At 39.4% G+C, this 27,829-nt stretch overlaps 1 protein-coding gene across 13 annotated transcripts in view; it reads right to left on the bottom strand.

Moving 5' to 3' along the window:
• The window catches only part of RBMS3 (RNA binding motif single stranded interacting protein 3), a 703,116-nt gene that overhangs the window by 151,485 nt on the left and 523,802 nt on the right, over positions 1–27,829 (bottom strand). For all 13 annotated transcript variants that reach the window (XM_031503883.3, XM_085573225.1, XM_085573232.1 and 10 more), the window contains one exon: positions 2,298–2,455. In XM_031503883.3, coding sequence (XP_031359743.1) covers positions 2,298–2,455 — 158 coding nt within the window. The remainder of the gene's footprint in view (positions 1–2,297; positions 2,456–27,829) is intronic.

The raw sequence follows: 27,829 nt of genomic DNA, 5'->3' as shown, positions 1-27,829 counted from the left end.
TTTGAAGGATGCAAAAGAGAGGAAATTGTTTCACGGCTTGACTTTCACTCAGAGCTAGTTTTGTACGCACATACTCTAAGGGAGGCTGATAATGTCACCAGATATCTGATGGCATAAGATAATTTTGACCCAAGAACATTTGAAGTTCTCCAGATTATAAATGATTGAGTAGCCACCTACAGTACTATAAAACTGCTAATCATACCCATTTAGAAGAAAAATCTGACAATAGCTGCCTACCTTCAGCCTTCTGATTGCTTTTTGAATGAATACACTTATTTTGAGATTGACTATTTCCATGATTGGGCAGACTCAGAAAGTGACTTTTAATCATCATAAAATGTAATTAATAACTTCAAAACATCACATTTCAAAATTGCTGGATGCTGCATCATTTCAGAATATGCAAATTTAACTTTTTCTCTGGTGCTTCTATGGCTCTGTTTAGAGCTATGCTAGGCATCATGGTACATTCCACAGGCAGGCAAGATATACTGTGATAAAAAATCCCAGATCAGAATAGCCAGAATCCTCACCTAGGGTGCTGATTTGGACTTCTAAAATCTTATTTGGACTGGAAATCCAGCTTCCATCCCCTATCTATACTGCCTTGGTAGCCATTCATCATGTCCTCATACAATAGGTATACTAGAATGAAGCGTTCATGACTATAAGCAAAACTAAACAAATTATCAACCTGTTTGTTTTGACATACAGGAAAAAGATACCAGATAGCACTTCTTTACAAAAAGAAAGTCAGCTGGTTATGTAATTAAATATTGTACTGATAATTCTGCAAAGACAGGAGTCAGCATTTAACTGTGGTTCTAAATTCCTGGATTAACTTTAGCCTCATTCAAATCAGTGGGAGATCTGCTGTATACTTTGATGGAGGTTTTAACCCACTGTCATTGACATGGTGAATTACACAACCTACAAGTTAGATCATTAAAGGGTCCCTGAAATATGTTCCATAATTAAATACATTTTCACAAAGTAAGTCAATTTTCAAAAATGTGAGTTTATCCATGACTTAGACTAATCTATATTTAGTGAGCTAGAAAAAATCATGCTATTATCTGCAAGAATGCACAAGGAACAGTGTGCCATCTTTCAGCATAAATGTTTTGCCTTTGCCCATTGAATTCAGACAATATTATCTAAATATTTTTTGTGCATGACAACCTTGCACATCAAGGACTGAGGTAACACTACAATGTCACTTTTTTTGAAAGCTAACTTTTTATCACACAGTACCTGATTTCACTCAGTGGTATTATGGCAGTAACAGAAGTGCCAAGATATGATGGATTTCAGAGAAATTTGCAAGATGAAGAAGTTATTTTGCCTCCCCTACAAAGCACAGTGTTATGAATATTCTGTAGAAACAATGATCTGGGATTTTTTCCCCTTTTTCTTTTGAAGCAGAAGACCGATTTGCAGCAGAATTGCAAATTTCTCTTCTTATTTGTTTTTTCAATACCTTTCTATATATAGCATTCTATTTCTTGGCTTTTGAAAAGAAAACTATTTGATTTGAGAATGTTTCAAGCTGAAGAGAATCTTCTATGTAAATATTCCCTGAGAGTAAACATGGAGCCCTGTCTATCTGTACTAACAATGAAATACATGGTAATAATATGTTGCCCATTCTGTCTAAAATGTCTGACTACCCCATAAGGGCTTGTTCTATGCAAATATTTCTTCTAAAGCTTTTTTCACAGCTTCAGTTCAAGAAAGCTGCAGCTTTGAAGGAAGACACGTTTCTTCAGTTACAGTTCCTACCCTTTGCTCTTCCAGCTGCTAAGTTTACTTTCTCCTGTTGCAAAATCTTTGTCAAATATTTAAACAGTTTCATAGAATAGTTTGGGTTGGAAGGGACCTTAAAGACTATCTAGTCTCTCTCCAGATTTTTTACAACACCCATTCAGGTACTAAAGGCTGCAATAAGTTTCATTCCCAGAATCTCCTAAGCATAGGCCTTGGCTTCTTTACCAAGTGTGTGCTTTTTGCTGTAGGACATTTTTTATTACCTGAGCTTGATCCTGAATGGATAGCTCACAATTCCCAGCCATTTTTATTTACATATACCTACACAGAATGAACTAGTTTTTAGAGCAATGAAATGAACATCCTTCCTCACTGGCATTTCCTGCTGGAAAGAATGGACATAATCTGATAAAGGTGCCACTCTGCATCTTCCATAGCTGTGAGACTTCAGAGCTACAGAACAGACAGCAATTGCAAAGCACCAAAGGTGAAAAAGCGCACATGAAAAGTAAGAGCAAAGGTTTCACCTGGCAAAGCCGACTCCTCTGCTGACTCCATTCGCATCTCTTAATATTCTGGTGGAAATGACATGTCCAAAGGGTTTCAGCATATTCTCCAGTTCCTGCTCATCCATGGACACGGGTAAATTTGAGATGTATAGATTTGTGGGATCTTGCTCTTGTTGCTGTGACAAAATAAGAGAAATAGCCTCAGTTAGGCTTAACACACTAGAATAGCTTATGGCTCATATAATAGGGCTAGTCAAAATAGGACCAAGCCAAGATTTCATAGCTGCATTAGAAGAAAAGCTGGGTAATCTTTTCATGATGGCAACATATTTGTCAAATTTCTGCAAACTCTCATGCATGTGCTTAATTCTGTGCGTGATTGCTCCTATTGAACTCAGTGACATTACTCATTTATAGAAAATTACTCTCATGAACAAGTGTTCTTGGATTCGTGTCCTAATTTAGCAAAGAGATTGTGAAGAAAACGTGATTTCCACAAATGTGCTAATGTTAACATAAATAGAGAATAAAAATTCAACATATATTTTAAGCAGATGTTCTTTCCAGCCTGAACACTTCCCATTCAGCCTGTTCATTATGAAAAAGATTGGTTTAAAACACAGAACACTTTTCATAGCATCTTCTCCTGTTCATTCCTCATCAAAAATGTCTTTCTTAATAATATCTAACTGGGCTGGGGGCAGGAGCGGGGAGTTCTGCAGTTCAACCTACGGTCCTGCATGAGATAAGTCACATATTTATTCTGATACTAAATGAAAACATCTTATAAAACAAAGCCTGTAGCATGAATAATTGAAGAAACAAATTTGAAAGCAGCTTTCTTGTTCTATTTCAGCTGTTTAGGCTAAACTTTCCATTTTGGTAACTGCTCCAACTCCTGTCCTTGCTTGCTGGACTACTGCATAGAAACATGAAAGAGACATAGATGCCATATGTAAAATAAGTGTATTGAAGTAGTAAAAAAACCCTTGTCTACAAACAACCAGGTCTTGATTGCATTAAATCAATTTAGTTATGCCCTTGCAATATTTCATGGCTCTGTCCATTTTTATTGATACAAGCTTTACATAATATCTGATCACCTGCCAGTACAAGCCTGACTGGGATTCAGGCATTACTATATAATTTCAGCTAATGTTAAATAACCAAAAATATAAGATGCAAACATTACACTGTGCAGTAATCCAGACAATACCTTCTCTGAGAAAGTTCTCTGAAACAGAGTTTTTAATTCTTTTTATTACACATTTGAATAGGCAGAATTAATTTGTACTTGTTCAACATTGGGTTGATAACAGCAGTACCCTTTTTTTGCTGAGTTGTTCTAAAATCAGATAAATAACCTTGCAGCAGCATTGCAACTTTGCACTGTTATGAAATTACACACAGTCCTGCAGCCATCTGCCCTGGTTTAACTAAACTAGTTTCAAATTTCACTCCATTAAAATCGGGGAGGATGTGCCTTGTCAAACACAATCATGCATTCTGTTTCAAGAAGATGTATGAAGACAGGACAAAACCAAGATATCTGCTCCATCGCTGCCTTTTACATTCAAGGCCTCAATATTGGAAAGAGAAATTGCTTCAAGCTGTGATTCATAACACACCGTTTTTGCAGGGACTAGAATGACTAAAGCAAATCTAATGTAGCTAAATACCAGAATCAGAATCTGAAGAAAGTTTTTACCTTCTCTTACCTCAGGCTCTAGGGAAATTTTAACCCTTTTGGATGAGCCAAAAAAACCTGCAAATGGAGACCCCAAAAGGTCCAAAATCAGAAGGCATGTAATACTGCTGCACTGTTTATTGTGGATTCTGATCTCAGGGCTATGGATGCTTGTCCTTGGATGTACTGGCTAATGACCACTGCATTCTAGCTTTGCATCTCTAGACTCACTACCCCATGAAACAACACATTACTGTGCATGATGAATTCTTCACTGTTTTACAAAACAGAAACAAAATACCAAAGTGAGCATGTTTTCAAGCTGCTGTCCATAAAAATGTACCCAGTTATTACCATGTTCTTAAGTAAGGGGCAGAAGAGAGGAGAGGAACATCACACACATGAACACTGAGCTTACTGCAAATTCAACTGAAGTTACAAACCTCAAATCTAGAAAAACCTCATTTCCCTTTCTAGTTATCATTCCCTGCAGTCATCTTCCTTCCTCTCACATCAATTTACATTTATACACGTCCAAAAGCTAGTTCCTCTCCAGCAACCAAAAAATACTAGTGAGAAGTCAGAACTGCTACAGTACTGACAATGGAAGGAAAATCATGCAAACAGTCCTGGAGGGAAGGTAGACAAGAAAAGAAAGGGAATATGAGCTTCAGATCACACTTTTAGCTTCAGGAAAATCAAGGAGACAAAAATGCAAATAATTTTCTTTCTGTCTTTTTTTTTTCTTTACATTTTTCACATTTTCTGTATGCAAACTATGTAAGTTTTATTGGTACTTCCCCCCTTATCCACCCTGCACACCCCAAAACCACACAAAAAATGAAAGATGATGGAATTTGGAAGCATCTTCATTATTAAAGTACTTTGAAAAGGTGAGCAATAGAGGCAGGTAAAGCAGAGGCATTCAAAAGTAAATTGAAGCAGAAAGTTTTGCAATTCCAATTGGCACAGTTCTTCAGAAATAATGCCATTATTATGCAAACCTCTACCTATTGATTGGTTAAGGGCTTTGACTAATCCACCAATCAATGCTCAAAGACTAACATCTCTTGCTAATATTTAGAAAAAAATATGCTGATGAAATCCCTGTAGCCAAAGACCAGACTAATGTGGAAAAGTGGAGTTATGCATCAGTAACTTCACAACAGCCTCTGCTTTCACTGAAGCAACTCAGTCCCACAGCACATTAAAATGAGAACTCCTCCTTTGACTACTCAGTTTTCAAGCTGGGTCATACAAATAAAATAAATAAGAACCGTTGCCAATATGTCTCACTTCTGAACCAGGAACACATAAGCCTTTTCACTGTGCTAGAGATTAAATGTCGTTGTTTAAAATATCCGTGGAAAGTTAGCTACACTGTGAGGATGAATGAAAAACTAGCAGACCATAGTCACTCTTTCACAGGGATTTGCCAAGCCTATCTTTTATCAATGTGATAAATAAATGCTGCAAACAGAGAGAGACAGATGAGGCCACTCATGCTACCTCTGCAACACAACGTAAGAAATGAAAAAAATCACATTATTTTTCCTTACTATACACATATAGCATTTAGAGAAATACCCCTTTCCTTTACAGGGAAATATCAGGCCACGGAAGCCATATATCACACAACCAAATGAAACAAGATGAAATGCCTTTACAGTGATGCAGCTGGGAGCTGAGGAGGTTTTACAGGGGTGATGTAGAACTCAGCTGCCCTCTCACTGTGCAGCCAGAAGCCACTGACACCTACCCTCATGAGTTCCTATTTGTCAGGCTTGGTCCCACTCCCAGCTTCTGATATTGAGGCTCCTTGTGCCCTTTTTCAGTTGTGCAGAGATCTCTGATGTTCAGTGTGTGCTGACACACGCCTCTCATTTTGCCCAAGCCTTTTCATCCGAGATTCCACAAGATCTTGTGTGAGATATTCTCTTTCCCAACCCTGTGCCACTGCTGAGCTTTTCACTGTCAAAGGTAAGTGCCCTGCTGTTTAAAATGTGCCTATTTGTTGACAAGATAAGCCTAACCAGAATCATAAGTCCAAGCACCCCATGAACTACTTGCCTTTCATAATCCTAACAGTTGACAGCTCAGTTTCTGCCTTTAGTGAAGGAAGAGCTCCCAGGGTTGCAGGACTGATGGTGATGTTAGTGTCTGGATCAGACTCCCTGTGGTTCATTTAATTCTCTCTAAGTCTTCTCACTAGACATTAAAAAAATGTTACTTCCCATCTCGGGCCGCTAAAACACCATTTATTATTATCTCCAGTCCCAAAATACACTGACTGACCAGTCATTAGTGACAGAGCTGAAAGTCTTTTGTTTGATACTGAAGGTCACTTCAGAACTGCATCTTCATCCTATGACCCCAACTGTCTGGGCAGGAACAAAAAGGGTAGGTAGCAGAAAGCCACAGGCTCACCACAAACAACTCCAACAGCACCGTGACTTGGATGCCCCACAGGAGACTTGGAGCCAGCACTGTGGAGCCACCAGCCAAGCAGAGCCTGGGCTTTGCTACCGAGTTCATAGGATCCTAGAATCACTAAGGTTGGAAAAGATCTCCAAGATCAAGTCCAAACAGTAACCTAACACTGCCAGGTCCACCACTAAAACATGTCTCTAAGCGCTACATCTACACGTTTCTTAAAAACGTCAAGGGACAGTGATTCTACCACCTCCCTGAGCAGCCTGTTCCAATCCCTGACCATCCTTTCAATGAAGAAATTTACCCCTCTGGAGCACACAAGAGACACCCTGCTGGCCCTGCACCATGGGGGAGTGACACACCTGTTGATGCAGTCTTCCCAAAGCACACCAGTTCTTGGATCTAATCCCCCACGAGTGAGAAGGGCCTCCCTGGGAGGACCAGGGCCAGCCACTGCACTGACTGCTGTCCTGCAGGTTCACAGGAGCAGGGGGCTGCTGGGAGCAGTGGAGCAGCACAGTTCCTCTGCCTTTCCCAGGTCCCATGCCAAACACAGATAAATAATGGGAATAACACCAGGCCAAGTTGCTGCTTCATGAAGAGAGTGGAGAAACAACTGTGCAGTCTGCAACTGTGCAGTCTGCAACCTGTGTGCCAGCTGCAGAAGAACCATAATCAAGACATGCAAACTTGCAAGTGCAGTCTCAAGGCACTATCAAAAGCCTGCTCCTGTCTATCTTCAAAGATGTTAATTTTAGCCAAGATCTCCCATTTGACAACCCAAAGATTTTCTACATACAGTTTACAGTTGCACTGCAGCCCCAAAGAAGCAGGGATAAACTTATGCAGTCCATTCCAACCCTAGGAAATCCTGGCACAGCCTCACACCTTAAGCTAAGCACATTCTGGGACCCTGTTGTGTGCCAGTCTGTGTGGGTACACTGAGTGCCAAAGAATGAGCCAACAACAAGAAGAAAAAAGAAATTAAGTCAATTTAAGCTACTCTCTCCAGAGAAGTGCATGGCTTTTTGCAATTCCCTTTGCTTCCACTGCAGCTTGTTCCACAATCATTGTATGAGCATAATACCTCAGGCTCCTCTGGCCCTTGAGCTCCAGGGGTGTTAGCTGCATGCATTTGTTGCAGTTGGGCCATTCTGGCTGGGGATGTGTATGATAGACACTCTCAACGTGGTCAAAACAACACCTAGGAAGGCTTAAAATTGTGAAGATTTAATTTTTTTTTAATGCCAGTTTGAAAGAAAAAATCCAATCTTAAAATTGGAAGGTTTAAAATTGTGAATACTGCAAACTAGCAGTAGGTCAAACCCATGGTTTTTATTAGCTCAGACCAGCTCCAGTGGTCAGCAGAACAGGCGTCCTGCTGCAAGGCTCTGGAGTTCAGCAGTCAGGAGCAGTTGTACTGGGGGAACAGCCAGAAATTTTGTTACTGCCTTTAAGCAAGAACTGGGCCAGTCACTCTGCTCCCAAGACCTGTGCCAAGGAAGCAAAAGAAGTTTATAATGCAGAGGATTTGAAGTACACTACACCAACAGCATTTCAAATGAAAAAAAGAAAAAACCAAAACCAACCCTAGTGGAGCGTGTGCTACAACTCCAAGCTTGCTGTTTGCTTTGCTGGGCCCTCCCAGACACTTTTGTAAGGAAGGACAATGTTCAGATGGGATTTTCCCTCCCATTTTGAGATAATCTTTGGAAGCAATGCGTGAAAAGCTGAAAGAACAATTCCTTCTTGTGTGAGCTGAGGCTAAAGCTCCTTACACAGTACATTTAGTAATGCATTCTTTCAAGACACGTGTAGGGAGGGGCAGACAGCTTTTGGCGTTGTTCGTTTTTTCCCAAAAGGAACTCAAAACTCTTCTAATCTGTGATCTCAGTAGGACTGGAAACTGAGTATGTTTGGTTTATCTGGAGACCTTATGTACCAATTCCTTTTATTGAACCTAATGTATTTCTCCTTAGATCAGCTTGCCCTAGGAAACCAAACACTGATTATGAGTTCAAATTATTTCTTTTTCCATCTTCCAAACTTATTCTGAGAATTTAAATTTGCACATGGATCAATATGAGATTATGAACTCCTCCTTTAAAAGATATAATCAATATTTATACTAATAGATCATATGCTTTTCTTGTCCTTAATAAATTGAATTTTCATTATACTCATTTTGACACATGTAAGTATTTCAGTTCACCTTTAGAAACACAGTTCTATCTTTTTATATGCAGGTTCAAAACACCCTTTAAGCAGTATTTTCCCAAAATTAGTTAATCTCTGCCTTATGGCTACTGCCCAGATCTTCAGCCTATGCATTGAACTCCTTGTCTCCTTTAAAGATCTAGGCTGAACTTCTGCATCCCCTCAAGATAGGGGAAAAAGATAGAAAAAGCCATTTACGTGGATCCATATATATGAAACCAGATCATTTATATGGAAACATTTCTGTGCCATTTCATATGTTTTCCAGTGTTCGTTCAGTGTTTTGAAAACTGCAACTGTGTGGCAGCATCAGTGTCCTCTTCAATTTATTAAATTATTTCTAAAGTAGAGTTTTTATAGCCACTAAGCTTAAATTAAATTTAGAGGAAGCATGTAATATTTACCCTCAGTAGATTCACATTCAATAATTCTTCTTGTTGTTTTATTTTGTAATATTCACGTTTTTAGTCCTGCAGATCATGAGAACTTTTCAGGACATCTGAAACAGACATTCATTTAAAAGCTGATCTTATGCACATTTGGTTGGATTCACCGACCAAAATTTGGAATAAAAACTTTCCCCCCAGTTTTCTATTGTTACTCAATTTAGTCCTGCTGCTTTTTCATACTAACATAGCATATTTTTTCACATGTGCAAAAGATGCCTGGTTTCAGACAGAGTAAGTTTCTGAATTTATAATCCTGATGTTTAACTTCAGCTCTAATACCTAATGTCTTCAAGGAACATTTAGAGATGTTCTCTCTTCACTGACCTATTCAGGCATAGCCGGATGCTCCTAACTTACTTAATCACTGTTAGGATGAATATGGGCTAGTAATGTGCAAGTTAAAAGAAAGTCACCCCAAACTCCACCACCTCCTGGTATCAGAGAGGTGACAGCAGTAAATCCTTTTCCTCCTTCTCCGAGAGGATGGGAAGGAAGGGTGTGGTGTAGGGGTTGGGGATGGGGATCTTGTCTGTGTACCTGCACATAGCGCCTTCCCAATCAATAAAGATACACTGATATCAATTAAGTGACAGTAATCCTGCTTTCAAAGACTTTTTACATTACATTACATATTTGTTGTATAAAAAGCAGGAACAAACTAAAATACTTTCATGAAACCATTGCTATAGCAATGGTCCAGATGATGCAGCCTTCCAGATTTGCCAATGACATATTTTGAGCCATCATTGCAATAACATGAGGTGAACAAAACAAATGAAGTGCAGCTGCCAGGGTTCCCTTTGACTTTTTCCTTGCTTATTTGCTTTCCTTTGTGTGGGCACATTTTCAACAACATAGAAAGCTAAATCAATGGCCAGTTAACTATTGATGCCTAGCTAGTTTCATTCTCTTGTTGAGGACCACACCAAAAGGCTTACAGTGCTGTACAGAAAGCCTAAACTTCACATGGATTTTATTAGTGCACAATACATTAATAATATAACAGATACAGTTGAAGGAAACTGCTAAAAGTAATGCAGACCTCCTTGTCAAGAGTACTTCTGAAGCTCTTTTACAGAATCTTGAAATTGTTTAAGTTGGAAAAGACCTTTATGATCACTGAGTCCATCCCCTAACCCAGCAATGCCAAGTCTGTCATTAAACCATGTCCCTACCCGATACACGTACTTGTCTTTTAAATCCCTCCAGAGATGGCAACTCCACCACTTCCCTGGGCGGCCTGTTACAATGTTTGGCAATCCTTATGGTGAAATTTTTTTCCTAGTATTTAATCAGAACTACTCCTGGTGCAACTTGAGGAAATTTTCTCTTGTCCTATCACTTGTTTCCTGGGAGACCGACAAGGCTACAACCTCCTTTCACGCAGTTGTGGAGAATAAGGTTTCAGCTGAGCCTCCCTTTCTCCAGGCTGAATAAACCCTGCTCCTTCATTGGATCCTCATAGGACTTGTGTTCCAGAAACTTCACCAGCTTCATGGCCCTTCTCTGAACCCCCTCCAGCTGCTCAATGTCTTTCTTGCAGTGAGGGGCCCAAAACTGAACACAGGATTTGAGTTGTGGCCTCACCAGTGCCGAGTACAGGGGGACTGTACTCACTGCCCTGGTCCTGCTGGCCACACTACTCCTGATACAGGCCAGGATGCCATTGGTCTTCTTGGCCACCTGGACACATACTGGCTCATGTTTAGCTGGCTGTCAAGCAACACCCCCAAGTCCTTTTTCACCACTCAGCTTTCCAGCTACTCCTCACCAAGTTTGCAGTGTTCCATGGGGTTGTTGTGACCCAAGTGCAACACTCAGCATTTCACCTTGTTGCACCTCACACAATTGGCCTTTTCCCATCATTCCAGCCTGTTCAGATGCCTCTGTAGATCCTCCCTACCCTCCAGCAAATCAAAACTCCCGCTCGACTTAGTGTCATCTGCAAACTGAGGGTACACTCGATCCCCTCATCCAGATAATTTATAAAGAAATTAAGCAGGACTGGCCCCAACACTGATCCCTGGGGAACAACACATGTGAACAGCTGTCAACTGGATGCAACTCCATCCACCACCTTTCCCTGGTCCTGGCCATTCAGACAGTTTTTATTGAGTGAAAACACATTCATCCAAACCATGAGCAGCCAGTTTCTCCCAGAGAATGCTGTGGGAAATGGTGTCAAAGGCTGCAGTAAAGTCTAGGTAAACAACATCCACAGTCTTTTCCTCATCCACTAACTTTGTCACTTTATCATAGAAGGAGACCAGGCTCGTCAACCAGGACCTGCCTTTCAAAAACCCATCCTGACTGGGCCTGATGCCCCTGATACCCTGGATGTGCTGCAGGATTGTGCTCAAGATGATCTGCTCCAAAACCTTCCCTGGCACCAAGGCCAGGATGACAGACCTGTAGCTCCCCAGATATTGCTGTCCCTATAGATGGTGTTGCAATTACTAACTTCCAGTCAGCCACAACCTTTCTGCTGGAAAATGATTGAAAGTGGCTCGATGAGCACTATGTCATCTCCCTCAGTATCCTTGGCCGGATCCCATCTGGTCTCATGAACTTGTATAACAGAACACTAACCATTTCCCCTGGGAATATGTGGGCTTCATTCTGATACCATCCCCATCTTTCAGCTCACCTGAACAACTGCTGGTCTTATTATTAAGGGCTGAGACAAAGAAGGCATTAAGTACATCAGCCTTTTCCTCATTCTTTGTCACTGTCTCCCTCTACATCCAATAATGTATGGAAATTTTCCTTAGCTCTCCTTTTATTGCTGATGTATTTACAGAAGCAATTTTTATTTTCTTTTCATGGCATAGTCAGATTACCTTCTAGTCAGGTTTTCAATCCCAATGTGTTTTTTTGGGGGAAAAGCCCAAATTATTACATGACCATTCTCAGGTGCTTCTGATGTTTCCAACACATCAATAACCCCTGTGTTCTTGCTCCTGCATGGATGTCCATCCCCTATCTCCGCTGAGACAGAAGATCTCACTAGCACACTGTCCCTCACACATTGGCATGATGTCCCCAGGCTTATCTCTACTGAGCCTGGCTTTATCCCTTTTCCACTTTAAATTTTTTTGCATTAGGCATTGTCAGAAGCATGAGCTATCTCCTCAACCAAGACTGCCTAAACACGGCTGGTTTCACAGGGAAAATACTGAAGAACAGAGGACATTCAGTTATCCAAAGCAGCTTATTTTGTCTTAGGTACCTTCAAAAGAACCTCTGTGTTTTTTGATGGTCTTCCAAAGGCTCCAATACACAAAGATTTAACATCCTGAGATGTTAAATCTCACACACTGACAGATCAACTTTACAGTAGTCGTGTTTTAGACTTAGTGCTGACTACATGTTTCATAAATTATCTTTCTTCTGTGCCCAGCCCTTCCTAATGTTTACACTACCCTACGGTTCAAAATTTATCAAGTGTGGTGTTTCCAAAGAGTCCAGGAGGTTTGGCCCCAGTACAATTATGCAACCACTATATAGCAATAATTAAGCCAAATCCATCAAACATTATAAATACAGCTAAAACGAAACCTACAGCATCCATTTTCTGTATAAGCTTGATTGTCATTAAATCATGTCAAAAGTCTGTTAACAAGGTCACTTTCTGAAAAGACACAGTGGTTCTGCACATGGACACAGGAAACACTCATAAGTGCTATTCTGAAGAAAAGTATTTTGCCAATGATTTTTATTCACATACGTAAATTTAAGGACTACTGAACTTCATAATGATCCAAAAAAAGAACTTCTGCCATTTGACATCCTTTTTCTGGAGTAATCTAATCAGAAAATATGTGACTTGGGCACCCAGCATGACTGGGCCATCACTGAAACACTCTGAAGTTACTCCTTAAACAAGGCATAGGCTAAAACTTGCTCTACCAAATTTTGTCCAAGAATTGCAAACAAGCAAATTCCTAAACTCCATGACATACAAAGAGAAAAAACAAAAATTATTGTAGGAAATTATTTGTCACAAATACCTGTATCAGCTACACAGTGGAGTATTATTTGTAAGTACTGTTTTAATTAAAACCATGAACTTTAAAAGAGTTCAGTTTATATATGCTCAGAATTTCTTCTCTCTGTGCAAACCATCAGAGTGCTGTGTCTGCTGTGTAAGCTGGACTCAGCTTTCTTTTAATTAAGTTTGTTCATGGACAGCACAGCATTTGCTAAAGCTAAATATTGTTGGAACTGAATTGTTATTGGTCAGTCCAGCACAGAGCTGCTGCAGAACCTTCCATCATGCAATTCACCTGCCAATGGTGATTTGATTTGCCCTTTGTCTTCTTTGGGAAATATGGGCTTGAGTCACTGTGATTGCTGCCTTCAGATTCTATAAGATACATGGTACCTCCCTTCACTTCCACAGGATACAGTTGCAACCAGAACTATCAAAGACTGAAATAAAAACCTCTTCTTCATACTTTTGCTATTACAAGATGAGATTTTTTCAATTCCTTACTTCTTAGTCTTCCTAGAAACAAATATCCATCTTCCAGCTTGCAGAGTACAGTGCAGCCAAAAAGGCAGATCAACTGAGAAAAAATCATTTTGCTATTCTAACTTTGAATATGTTCAGTTGTCTCCATATTCTATTTCACACATTTTAGTGACTAGCTTGCTATTTTTATTGCAGTTAAGTAAGAATCAATTAATTACCTCAGATGATCTGATGACTGTCTACAGCAATTTCTGAAAATGCTACACTAACCCCTACCCATGAACCTGAACTCAGAAATTCACTTATAACCTCTGGAAGCAAAGCTGCAGCCTAAGTTCAACACCTTATCTATTTATTTTGATTTTTCATGGATGGTGTGCTGGTCAATTTATGACAGTTTCCTACTGCCCACTGGACAAAATTGCCTTAAGTATGTTTCTTTCCTTTATCCTATACTGAGCTAATGACATGCTGATTGATGTATATCTTGCAGGATTCTCTTACTGATATTTAGACTAGAGTTGAGTCCTTTTTCCCTGCAGAGAGCTGATGAATCGTGCAATTTAACTCTGCTATTCGCTTTCTCCCAGAACTGTGTTTTACGTGATGCTGTCCAACAGAAAGAGTGCATTTGTGATTTGTAACAGAGAGCAAAGAAGTCATGGACATTACTTCCTTTTCAGAGGACACAGCATGAAATCAGACCACAGTATAAACTTTCCACTATCAATAAGGGAGGAAAGAAAATTAATTCGATCTAAATTTCCATATGCACTAAATCAATAACATTAAATTAACAGTTTCATTTAAAGTGCTCTTAAAAAAAGAACTTAAAAGTATGCATTGAAACATCCCATTTTTAATTGATTCTTGTGATTATTATTTGTAACTTTGAAAAATATGATACTGCAAATAATAAGTATTTAGTAGCACTGCTTAATTCAGGTCTCCAAAAAATATCTGCAGTGCCAGTGACACTAATTAGTTGAAATGCTTTTTTTTGTGTTTGTAAAATGCTCAGTGAAAAAAAAAAAATCTGATTGCAATAATACATGAAAAAGAAATTAACAATTATTTTTGCTCTGATTAAAATCATACTTCCACACACCTGACATAGGCACCAAGCATTTCCAGATGAAACTCTTGTTATGTTGAGGCAAGAATTCTACAGTTCTACTTTGCATAAGCTGAAATACCAAGGGTTATGATAATCAATAATCAGAAGCTGGGTTTTTGCACACAGGAATGCAGATTCTAGAAATGGTTCAAATTATTACATAATTTTTAGATCTTGCTTTTTTAGTCTACATTTTTCAAGATGGCAACTCTCAGGAGTGGTGAGTCCTGGAGCTGACTGGCCTGTTCCACTTCCTTACCTCAAAGTATAAAGCAGAATATCTATGTTCTCATGACAGTAACATTCGACCAAAATGATTGCAAAATGGCAGTGGAAACAAATGTTTTTCTCCCTAATCTGTCTCAGGATACAGTACCACTTGCTCAGTGCAGAGGTCAGAGTCATTGTAGAGGACAATGGGTTCCTCAAACTGCAGATAAAAAGTGTTTAGGTCAACCTGTGCATTAGCCTCTCCTGTGTAACTGTGGAGACTGTAGCAGGTGTTAGAGCAGAGGTTGGATGCTCCTTCCTCGGCAAAGGAAGCAATGAGACTTCTTAAACAACAGGAGTATGGCAAAGATGAGGGCTTTGCTGTCTGATCATCCAGAGGCTATAGGATGGCATAATGGAGCAGCAGAGGCACAGGTTAGAGATATGGTCATGCACACATAACCTGTATTTGACCATGGTGGCTTTAGGACTTTCTGTCCACTATTTTTAGCAGCTGTTCTTTCCAAGGACAGAGTATTTGCTCTGTCATGGCCTGATCTTTCTGTAACTGAATGCTACAGAAAAATTCTTTGTTTTAGTTGGCAGCATTAGGATCTGTGCTTGGAAAATATTTTCAGAACTGCATTCATTTTAATAAAGGTGCAAACAACTCAGTGAATACATTTCTTCTGATGATTATCATGCATTTATTGTTTTCCTTTAATATTTCATTTCAAAGCTGCCAGAAATATAAAGATAAAATAGATTTGCACACAGGGTTAAATTATCAATGTTGCATCCACTTGTAGATCAGTAGGAATTAGGAACTCATGTGTTTCTCTTGAGAAGCTTCTCTAGATTTGAGGCTAAGTCTGAGGAATCTAAGGAAACTCAGATTTCTTCATTTAAAGTTCAAAGACTTAACATTTAACTGTCTACACTTGGACTGGAAAAAGAACATAGCTATTAACAGTAGTAAATTATCAGCACTGGGACAGCATTAAAAGCTTTAAGGGGACTTTTTGGGACAGTAAAAGGCTTTTTAATATTTGACCTACTGACCCAAAGGCGAATTCAAGCAGTGCATAGGTCCCATGTGATTGCCTGAGAAGAAAACGGAAGGCTTTCTTTTGTCATGTTTTGTGTTACTTCCTATAAACCATAAATGAAGTCAGAATTTTCTAGTCTGGGAATTCCTGTTGGGATAAAGGTTGAGGCCTACTTAGCCTGAGTCCATACAAACTGCTAGAGAACAGTTATTCATCTTGATGCACATGCCAGAAATAGAAACCTACTAGTCCTTGAGGATACATCAATTTTCAGGGAGTCTGGATACTTTTAACTACTACAGAAACCTAAGGAAAAAAATCTACATAGAAACTGCTTAAGGAAACCAAAATCCATTGTAAAACATGCCTTGACAGTCTTATTTTGAGAAATCTGTATTTAACATAGACAAAAATACCATTTCCATTTAAGATCAGGCTCAGCTCACAAAATATACACTGCAGAAATACTTGTACTATATCTAAATGCATCAGATATAAAAAGGCAACCAAGTCATGTTTCAAATGTGACAAGGGATGGTTATCATTCAGAAACATGACAGATGCAACACTACCACATTTTCCCTATTTGTGGAATTCCCAAAGCTGAGTCAGCATGTCCCAGCAGAGGGTTAGCAAGAAGGCCTTGAAATAATCAGTTTCCACTCCCACAGAAGAAAATGAGGAAATATTATGAGTAACATAGGAAAATGAAACTTTCATTTATTTAAAGCATAACATACTAAAAATAGAACAAAAAAGCAGGGTTGAATTGCTGTGATTAACACTGCTGAATCCCATTGCATGACAAAGTCCTGAATTGCTGAGCTGTCTGTGCTTTCCTCAGCACCCATCAGAGCAGGTCTTGCTCTGTGTGATGAGATTGCCCTGGTAAATGAAGTTGAGATTAGTGGCCAACATCAGGAAATAAACATGCAAGGGTTAATGATGAGGTTAAAATCCTGCCTCTTTGCCAAATGGAGCAGGCATGGATGGCCCCATGATGTCCAGGCTGGTGTCTCAGCATTTCTGGCACAGTGTGTCTGGATTTTTCCTGCCAGGGAAGTCCACTGCTTCAGTCAATGTCATGTCCGTGCACAGCAATGCCAGGAAACAAATCAATAATCCATGGTAGCAAATTATATGGTACTCAAACACATGAAAATTTCACTAGAAGAGTAGTAAAGAAAGTAATCCTTCTATGTCCCTTCACAATCCTTTAGAAATACCATGCACTTATTCAATCAGGGACACAGACATGTGGGCAAGTTAACTCACGTAAGCCATGGAGCACATAGTGTATCCTGATGCTGCAGATGAGCTAAATGCCAAAGCTTACCTCCTCTGACACAGAAACCAAGTACCATTGTGGAAGGAAGCATTGTTTAAGGGTATATTATGCTTTGTGTAGGCAGAAAATAGGGATCTGAGCTGTTCAGTGCATTACCTAGAGGTTGGGGAATGTCAGGGGAGAGTAGTAAGCACTGCTATATGCCTACAATACTGGGGGAGAAAGGCAGGATAGAGAGAGCACTACCAGAAACATGGTTCTCCTCTTGCCATGTGATGAAAGCAGAGAGCAAGTGGGATTTTATTATACTTTTTAATCTACAAAGAACATAGTGCAAGATGGTGGTGGGGGGAAGCACTGACCCAAAAAGTAGTCTGTGAACTCTCTTACACCCAAAAACCAAGGTAAGCACAAGTTTTTAATGAGTTTTACTACAAACCTTTCATTAGTTCCTTCCACATTTCATATCAGCTAGAAGAATGCTGTTTTCTCAGCAATAAACACTGACTCAAGTTTTCTGAGCCAATGAATGCTTCCAGTTGCATATTCACAGAGAAGAAAACAAAGTCAACAATTATCTGAAGAAGAAAGCAGAAAACTACTCTGAAATTAAAGTACTTATAGCAAGGTGAACAATGCTACCAGTTCTATCCTCCTATCAAAGGTCAAGACAGAATTATAAAGCAGATTTTGTTGAGCCATGAGGAGCCATAAGCTGGTCCTATTGTGGAGAGGAAAAATAATTTCCCTCTGCTCAAGAAACTGGTGTGAAAAGGAATATGTGCTGTTCTTGTAGCAGAAACAGAGTTTTGAGAAAGCCATTAAGCAAAGATATCTGGTAATCAACATGAAATAACAGATTCAGTTGTCAGCTGGTGAGATGCATCAGGACTGGCGTGGCTGGACAGGGGCTGTGCAGCTCAGAGCTGTTCAGGGTGGGAAGGACAAGCTCAGAGGTGCTGCTGCATGAAGCTCATGCAGTTCATTGCCTTTGTAAGGAGGAAAACTGCAAGGATGGCACAAGATGATACAAGAGAAGAGTACAGAAGAGATTGAGAGATACTGCAAGCTGGATTCAAACAGAGCACAATACTTGAGCCTGAGTACACATGACCAGTCCCTGCAAGAAGGAGAAATGGAAGAAGAAAATGGTCCAAGCCCTGTAACTCCATCTTTCCTTTTGTTTCATTGGCTGGTGGTGACTGCTCACTTGTCAATGACTTGCTATGTTTTACTAAACTGGTCTGTGTGAAAAAGCACTAGCATTCCAATATGAAGTTCTCTGAGGTTCATGCATATCTGTTCTTATATGTATACAGTATTTCAGCTGTGGGTAAGGTGTATATATATGTGTGTGAGCCTCTGTGCATATGCATGGGAATCATAGAATCGTAGAATGGTCTGGGTTGGAAGGGATCTTAGAGGTCTTGTAGTTACAACCCCCTGCCTGTGGGAAGGGATGCTTCCACTAGATCAGGTTCCTCAGAGCTCCATCCAGTCTTGCCTTGAACACTTCCAGGGATGGGATATCCACAGCTTCTCTGAGCAACCTGTTCCTGTGCCTTGCCACCCCATGGTGAAAACTTTCTTCCTAATTTCTAATCTAAATCTACTCTCTCTCCAATTTAAGCCATTTCCCTTTGTCCTGTCACTACATGCTCCTGTGAATAGCCCCTCTCCATCAATAATGGAATAATGTGCTTGGATACATAAGTATAGTGCTATATTATATACATAACAACAAAATATACACATAAAAGTGCATTCCAGTTTACATATGCTTCCAGTTTTGAAGATCTGGCTAAACAGATGCCTATGTGTAAAAACATATAAGACTACATCCAGACTTCCAAAAAAGGATGCACATTTGCAATTATGCATCATATGTGTAAGAGACTGTGTATGAAAAGTTGGTATCCTCATACATAGTCAGTCACTTAGTGTGTTTAGCTGGTAGTCTGCTTGTAATCTGCATGTAATCATATTTTACATTTACTTGTGTAAGTATATAAACTATTCATATAAAAAGTGATGGCTGCATCAATCCAACAAATGAAGAATGTTATTATTCTCTTTCTCACTTATAAATCAGAAGCAACTCTAAGAATTTCTGCAGTAATAAAACTGTAAGACAAGATGTACAGGCATTCCTTGAGTCGGAGACTGGAAAGTAATTACAGTTGGGCATTTTGGATGTAGTGGATGGCTGGGAATTAAAGACAAAGGAGAATGTGCTGCAGAGTATAGAAGGAGTGGTGTGGTGTCCTCCTAGGATGCTGAAAGCTAGACATGGTTCTTGTGTTGGTCCTTAAATGATCTGAGTCATCAGGACAAGGGGGAATGGGTTCAAACTGAAAGAAGGTTTAGATTAGATATCAGGAAGAAATTCTTTACAGGAGTGTTGTAACTAGATGAACTTTAAGGTCCCTTCCAACCCAAACGATTCCATGATTCTATGCCTTTATTCCAGATACAGAATCCTTTTTTTTTTTAATTAATGAAAAAGACAGCATTAAAGAAGAGAACTTGAACTGAACATTTTAAGCTTCTGGATTACCTCTCTTAGGTGCTATATTCACAACTTGTTTTCAGAACAGTTTTAGTGAAAAAGAAAAGCTGAAGGCTTAAAAGTGGAACATCTTAAACTCTCAGCTCTCTAATATTGCACCACTAGTACCAAGAAGTAGAATGAGAGAGACCCAGAGAGACATTTTATCATGCAAATTAGGAGTGCTTTATCTGAGGTGCACTTCTTATACTAATGCTTATCCTTACTGATACTGATATCATCAGTTGATGACAAATAAATTTAAAAAACCCAAAACCAAACCAACCAAGATAACAAAACAACCTTACCCTTTTTTTTTTTTTTTCCGAGTTACAATGACTTGTTTCTAAAGGAGGTAAGATGGAAAAAATACCTGTGAAATTCCAGAGTTTTTTTGTGAGGTTCCTGTCATGACTGCAGCAATTCCTGGTGGCACATGGTAAAACATACTGCCGTGGATGTGTGAGCTTTCTTTACTAGCTGTGTAAACACTTTAAACCTAAGGAGCCAAACCTGATATGATGCAGTCCTGAGAAATCTGTGTTCAGCTCAACTTTGTCAACAGATCTAGCCAATGTTACTTGTATTCTGTGGACCACTAAAAAAGAAAAAAACTCAAATCACAAAACCCCCCCACATCTATGTGCTAAATATGGAATTGGTCACAAAACACCAAATCTAGCAAAAAACCCCTTAAAAATGCTCAGGTTCTCCAAGAGAAAAATAAATATTAACTGAATCCCACAGAGTAATGTCTCAGTCTGATGTTGACTCAGTTGTGGACCTGCAGACTGGTAATTGCCACAGATGGATTGCACATCCAGCAGCCTCAGGATGGGATCTGACACTCAGAGGTTTCCCAGCCTTTCCACGCCAGGGAGCGGATGAGGCTGGCTCTGCTGGGAAAAGCATCAACAACCTCTGCAGCTTGTTTGTTTTTATGGGAAATAGTTTAAAGTTACATTACCCTGTTTTTAAAGATCAATAAACTTAACCTGCTAGGCTGCCTTTCACAGGTTCTTGAGATATTACATTGTTTCAAAAGATCAAGCAATTCCCCGAGAAAGTGAATAGCTAAGGAGTAGAGCTATTTGCATTTACTGTGCTATTAATTTTAAGACTTAAATAACAAAATTGAAAGAGTTCAAAATATTCAAGTATGAGAAAAAATGTTTTGAGGTAGTCAGCCAATCACAGATCATTCAGTAAAACAGGAAGAAAAAACAAAATACACAACCAGCTTCTGCCACTTGTGATACACCTAGAAAATTGTGTTGTACTGTCCCAGTGTTGCTAATCCCCATGTAAGTAATATATTTCCCCACTTTTCAATTCTACTAAACCTGCTATCCATTCTATAAGCTCCAAAATTAACATGAAGAAAAAGGAATACTATTCAGGGACAAAGCCCACTTGAAACCAAGACCCTGAGTACTCTGGGACAATTAAATTGCAGCCTGGGTATATTAATCACAGTCTTCTGGCCCACTTCCAAATTGGGCAATTACAATCTGCCTACCTCAAATTCTCTCCAGAGTTTCAAATGCAAAAGTTATTTGTGATTTCCTTCCTATAAAATGTGTTGTTTAGCCCAGTCAGTAAAGACTGGTTTCATTCAAGTGATGGGTGAATAACCCACATTGACTATACAAAATGTGTAAAAGCACTTTAGGATACTTCAGGAAAAAGGACACTTATTACATGGTCATTTTACAGTGCTTTTATTATTCTAAGATGAAGTACTCCTATCTAGATATTTCTTCACAGATCTCTTAGTAACCAAGTAGTTCAGAGTTTGTACTTGTTTTTCTAAAATTATATTATGGTAGCTTATTTTTTTTGTTAATTGAAGATTATAGATTTGAAATGCAAGCACCGTATCACAAAGACAGTTTCGGAACACATACACAACTTCTGCTTTGAAAACTATTCAGACAATTCCTGAGCCAAAAAAGATTAATGATTTATTATGGGGCTCATTAATCAAAAATTGTGTATGCATGTTTTTTAAAGGACCAATTCCACTGTTCAAGTCAATTAGGTCCTCTAAAGCTATTACATTGGGAAAGAGCCACAATATTACCAAGACTTCCTGCAATATTGTTGAGACTCCCCCAAGTGTATTTAGAGTATAAAATAAATGCTATTATTCAGGAGATACTGAATTGCTAAGCTTCTTAAATTTGTACAATTGGGAACTTGAAGTACATTAAAATGCTGAAACTCATTATGAGTCCTTTTCACAGCTGCAAAATCGTTGGCATTCACAGCACCGTGCAGAACAATAAAACACTCCCCACACCTTTGAACAGGGCGACTTCCGTTCCTCCAGCTCTGCTTTAATGAATCACTGAGGCAGAACTGGTATCTAACCTCTCCGTCAACCTCTTTCATTGAAAGTAAGAAACAAAAAGCCACAATAACACTAATATTCTGAAAAGAAAAGAAAAATGTACAAGCATACTGTATTTACCCTCCCCCAGCACAAAAACCTCAGCTATCGCTGAGTCTTTGTTAGAATGTAATTCAATTTTCTCCATCAACAAGAAACAAACCATCTTCAGAGGCAGAAAACGATCCATGTTTTTCTCTCAAGTCACCTACTAAATCATGCCAAGTAGACTTTGGGTGTCACTTTACTGAACCCAAAGCACAAGACTCAGCATCTGGGTGGGTGTTTTCACTAACACTAGCTGGAAAAGGTCACTCTGCATGCCAAAATGTCTTCCTGCCCTGATCACTGAAGGACTGGATTTTGTGCCTCCAAAATGGTACCAGAACAAACAGCCTGAGTCCACAGGAAACTTGTGGACACCCCAAAAATATTTGGACACATTCTCCAGCAGATGCATAGTGCTGGTCCTGACGATCAGAAGACAGCACCTTTCTGAGATCCCACAAAATTCCATCTTTCTCCAATGCATCAAGGTAAGCAGTGCCCAACCCTTCCCAGCCAGCAGCCAGCCACTCTGCACACCAAGAGATTGCAAACAACACTTAAAACCAATCCCTCCCTTTGATCTGGGAACAGTATGTTCTGCCTTCTCCTCAGTCAGGAGGGTCACAACTGCACCTCTCATATCTACAGGTCTCACCAACCCCAGGGCAAAGAAACCCAAGTCTTATCAAGGCTAGTGTGCATCAGCCTGATTTCTTCAGCTGAAGAATTTGTTTCTAAGTAAATTTCCATTGGGCCACCTACTGCGCTTCCTTTGGTATTTGAAAAACAGAAGGAAAAAAGTCAGTAACCAACCAAAAATTAAGTGAGAGTAACAACTATGGAAATAGTGACTGCTCTAGACTTTTCACAAGATTCATCATAATCTTGGTGCTGGACAAAACTGAAAGAAACAGTTTTTGGACTATTTATCTCATTAAATTATATGTACAAACTCTGTCTATTTCAAACTATTTCCCAAAGCAACAAAAGGATTGTCTCCCTGAGAGGGGGAAATTTTTCCCTTTTCTCCTCTAAATAATTTTGAAAGGAAAGTACAATGCAAAACTGGTGAAAAGATTATCTATTTTAGAAGTGGGTTTGAAAGATTCAACAAGAGATATTCAAAATAAGGATCACAGAATTAATTACAGAAAAAGAGGGGGTGGGGTTCTGCGTGGGAGTTCCTGTCTACATCAAACAAACTCAAAGAAAGCAACATTACCAGGGAAGATTACAGTATGACAAAAACAAGGCATGTGGTTAAAGCAAAAGATGCTTTGATAGTGTACAAGCTGAGATGGTTATTTAACCATCAACAACAACAACAAAAAAATGTAGCTTTCAAAGCCTAGCTGAAGAGTACTATCCCAGCCCTAGAGTTCTTGACAAATCACACCACCACTGGCACGTGGTTTGGGCTCCATATGTTCAGCTGGGGATACCTAAACGCATGCCAAGTGAGGAGAGCAAGAGAACTTGCCTGCTGACTGCTGCAGGAGCACACACAGGTGAACCCCCTGCATATCCCCTCCAGGATCACATTCCTCAACTGCTCCCCAGCCATGGAGACTTGGGACCAGGCACTGCTGGTGCACGGCCATCAGCACTGTGGGCAAAGGAAGTGTCTGCCTCCACGCCAAATGCTGCAAGAGACACAGCAGTGACAACTTCTTCCTAAAAAAAAACCCGTTAAGAAACGGGCTGTACCAGTTTTATCTGGCCAGTTGTTTGGGGAACTGATTGATACTTGCATGGAGACAATAAAAAGAAGGAAAGGAGCTTTTAAAGCTTTTCTAAACATAACTGATAATCATTTTTTTTTCCCATCTGAACAGGAAAACAGTGCCCAGCAGAAGAAGAAGCATTTTCAACAGCTTTTTATCCTTGAAGTGTTTTGGCTTTCCCTCCTGAATCCATCTTATTCTTTCTATTGGATCATTTCATTACAACAAAAGGGAAGGGATCATTGTGGAATCCATTCCCTTTGCTGAGTCAAACAGAATTCAAACTTCCACCTTGAAATCATACTGTAAAAGTTGTCTTAAGCTGACAACTAGGGCTATCTTTGTCCTGTAATTTAGAGTAATTGAACTTGGCCATCTTGTATTTTGAAAACTTTAAATAGAATGCCAACCTTCTATCACAGTCTTATCAACTACCTTAATTTATTTTGCCTAAGCTTTTGGTCTCTTGGAAAATAACACAACTATGCTTTCATCCAAGCAGTACAATTAAGCATCTCTCCTTATGCAGTGTGACCCAGTACACCTTAAGAGCTATGGTAATCTTATTCATTTTAGAGTATGGGCCAGTATTTTAGAGTATGGGCCAGATGGGACAGTAAGGTCCCATCTGGAGAGAAGATCTTGGCCAGACTTATTTTAAAACTACAAATCAAAACCTTCTATTCTGCATCCCAATGCAATGATCCCAAATCATTGCACTTGAATAATCCTGGGCCTTTGGAGCTGAAAGCACATGGCTGCTAATAGTGACTGAACTGCACACAGAGGCAGAGGTATGAGCTCAAACATCTGCATGCCCATCATGGAGATCTGGATGTGCATTGTGCACCTGGCTTTGTATATCCTACTCTGGCTCTGGGAAAATGACTTGCTTGATTTCAAACACAGTGCCTTCAAGCATGAAATAGTTTCTATTTTTCAAACCAATTTTTGAACAGTTTGAATTATTTGCTTTCTTCATTAATTATGCTTTGACCCTTAACATGCAATAAACATGGGAAGTTCTTTCCAGAAAAAAAAAACCTGAATAGTTTCCAGGCATTGTCCAGACTGCACACTGTGGAAAGAAAAGCATTTACTAAAATTTTAGGCTGAAAAATGAAATATTAGTATTTATGTGCAGTATTTAGAGTATCTGGCTTTGGAGTTAGGAGTAGGTACCTCATCACACAGAGTTTCCCTCCCACATATGTGAGAGACATTTAAGAGATGTTTTAGCTTGGGCTGTTGTCATAAAGGATCACAACTGCAGTAATCCAGAACTGCCCTGCTTTAGCACCTAACCCTGGTGGCAGGATTCACCAGGCAAAGACTGAGTGGATTGTAGACCCCAGCCCAAGGACAGTGTCTGATTTTAAAACCTTTTTCTATGCACTGCCTATGATTACCCTTTTAGAGAAGGAAATGAGAGGAAGAAGCCATTCTACACAACTAGATTAAATTTAACTTTGATATCTAAGGTCAGACCAAGAATTTTTGTTTCAGAGTTTGGGTTGTGTTTGCTTTTACTCCTGAGTTCCAGTTTGATCCTAGAAGCCGCCTGTGGCAGCTGAAAATGGTACCATCCCTTCAGGTCTCATCCTCATACAGATCTCAGCACTCTCCCCTGCAATCCCCTGTGGTTTTGAGCATCTGGCCTTTCCTTGCTAGATAACATTAAGAGGATGAGTGTAAAGCTCAGAGTGGGGCAAATGATCAGCTCATTTTCCTCAGCAACACCTAATGTGCAAATATGGCCTGAAAAGACATGGAACACCACAACCTGTATTTCTAAAGCAAACAACAGCAAGCAGACAAAAACCCAAAACCATCAAACCAGGAAAAACAAACAAACAAACAAACAAACAACAAAAAAACCCCAAACCGAAATCAAACCAATAACAAAAATCCTCACCAAAGAAGCAAAATCAACCAAACAAAAAAGGATTTCTCTTTCAGCTGTTTCAAGTATATGAGTCAATGGTGTCTTATTCAGCCAAGCATTTTGCTGATCTAACTTACACTAGTTATTATAAAATCTCTAGCAGCAACAGAACCACAGAAACAAAATTAAGTTATATCTTTCCTCATCTTTTACTCTAAATACTATATACATCAGAAAATCTGGAGGTGAAAGACTTCCTATATTTTTGATATAAGGTAGCTAAGCTTTCTTTCAACTTTAGTGAAGCAGTTTCTCAATCGCCCAAGTAACCAACATTAAAAAAACAGAAGTAAATATTCATTTGGCTAAGCAGGTTGAACACCAAATTATGCTGAGTGGGATGGGTTGTACACAAGAGAAAGCATAATATTTGTTTGCAAATCACAAGATCAAAGGCTAGAGAAACAATAATAGTGCATATCACTAAATTCATAAGGTAAAAAAAATACCTAAACATAAGGAAGATTGTTAACCAACATCAGCATACACCAAATGTACTTTTGAATTACTTTTGAAAGTGCAATCCTCTGGGTTTAGGTTTGCATTTTGACTTTTCTATGCTTGTGCCCACTCTATTAAAAAGAAATACTAATGTAATTTTTTTTTTTCATTTTTTGACATGTCAAACTTGTAGCTATACTAGGACTACTAAACTTCCATGTCCACATGGTTTTAAATAAATTCTTTAGCTTGCCAACACAAAGAGGACCAAAATGAGTTGAAATTTTCTTATGGCAATGTGTTCAAAGATAGGAACAGATTTTTGTACCTAGCAAGCTGAATAGAGTTCACAAGTTAAAATTAAGCACAGTCCAAATCCCCTGAGAACTGCTACAAGAGCACTTTCTTTCTGCAAATACCTAAATAGTTAATAGAGGAGTTAACAGTTAATGATGCTTAAAATGTGGACTTTAATTCATTAACTTTATGGGGTTGATAAAATATAGCGGTGAGCTTTTCTAATGGCTTCCACAGTTCAGCCATCCTCTCTTAATGGGTAGGACCTCAAGCTTTATGGTAAACATAGAAAGGCAGCATTTGCCATCTTGGTGAGGTTACTGGCCTACCTAACCTGGAGATTACATACCTTTACATGAGTTTTGTCATCACGGTGCAAAACTAACAGCTGCTTTTACTAATATTACAGTGAAGTTTAGTCATATATATGGGAAAATGAAAATACAAGTCATTACTGCTTTATGCAGTACGTAGAAAATAGCCTAAATTACGATACATTTCAGATATAAAGCTTTTTCACTACTTGTCTTTGTTTGCCATTAAAATGAAAGGCTGGGTTAGAAAATTGCAAGACTATGTGATGACACTGGGTCCTGCCCGTTCCTTCTATTGCCTGTCATGGCAGTGGCAATGGTTTAGAAAATCCACTGTCCCTGTCTTTGGAGACCCCAGTTTCTGCCTCATGGAGAAACGACAAAATGTTTTCAGCAAAGCACATCTTTTAAGTTGACATCATCTTTCCAGAACATGTCAAATACAGCCACTAAAACTGCAAGCTACATATGGTTTAGATTAAAACTAACAAACAAACAAACCAGCCCTTGAATTATGAGGCCTTCCAGGAGTAAGAAGCCAAAAGTACAGTAATTGCTTTATAGAGCACTGCAGGGACTGCCAGCAGAGCAGCACATCCGGCACCACTGAGAGGAGAGAGCTCTCCCTGTTTCCAGTGAGCAGGATGAAGTACCAGCCTTTCCCAAGGCAAAAGGGCTGCTGGGATGCTCTCATCCCTGCTGCACCCTGGCTGGCACATACCCCCCAAAGGCACCTGCACTGACAAAGGAGTGAAAAACCTAACACAAAGCACAGAAAATCCTTCCGTGTAGCCTGTGCAACAGGCTGTGGACTTCTGCCTCAAGGAGGAAAGTGCTCCAGGATGGTTTGGTATTAATGACAAAAATGAAGAAATTACATTTGTGCTGCTTCCTACGTTTAGTAAAGGAAATTATGC

Source organism: Lonchura striata, chromosome 2, assembly GCF_050655825.1.
Source record: "Lonchura striata isolate lonStrDom1 chromosome 2, ASM5065582v1, whole genome shotgun sequence".
In the NCBI taxonomy this organism is placed as follows: Eukaryota; Metazoa; Chordata; class Aves; order Passeriformes; family Estrildidae; genus Lonchura; species Lonchura striata.
The sequence above is the reverse complement of the archived record's forward strand: the minus strand, read 5'-3'. Positions and strand labels throughout refer to the sequence as shown.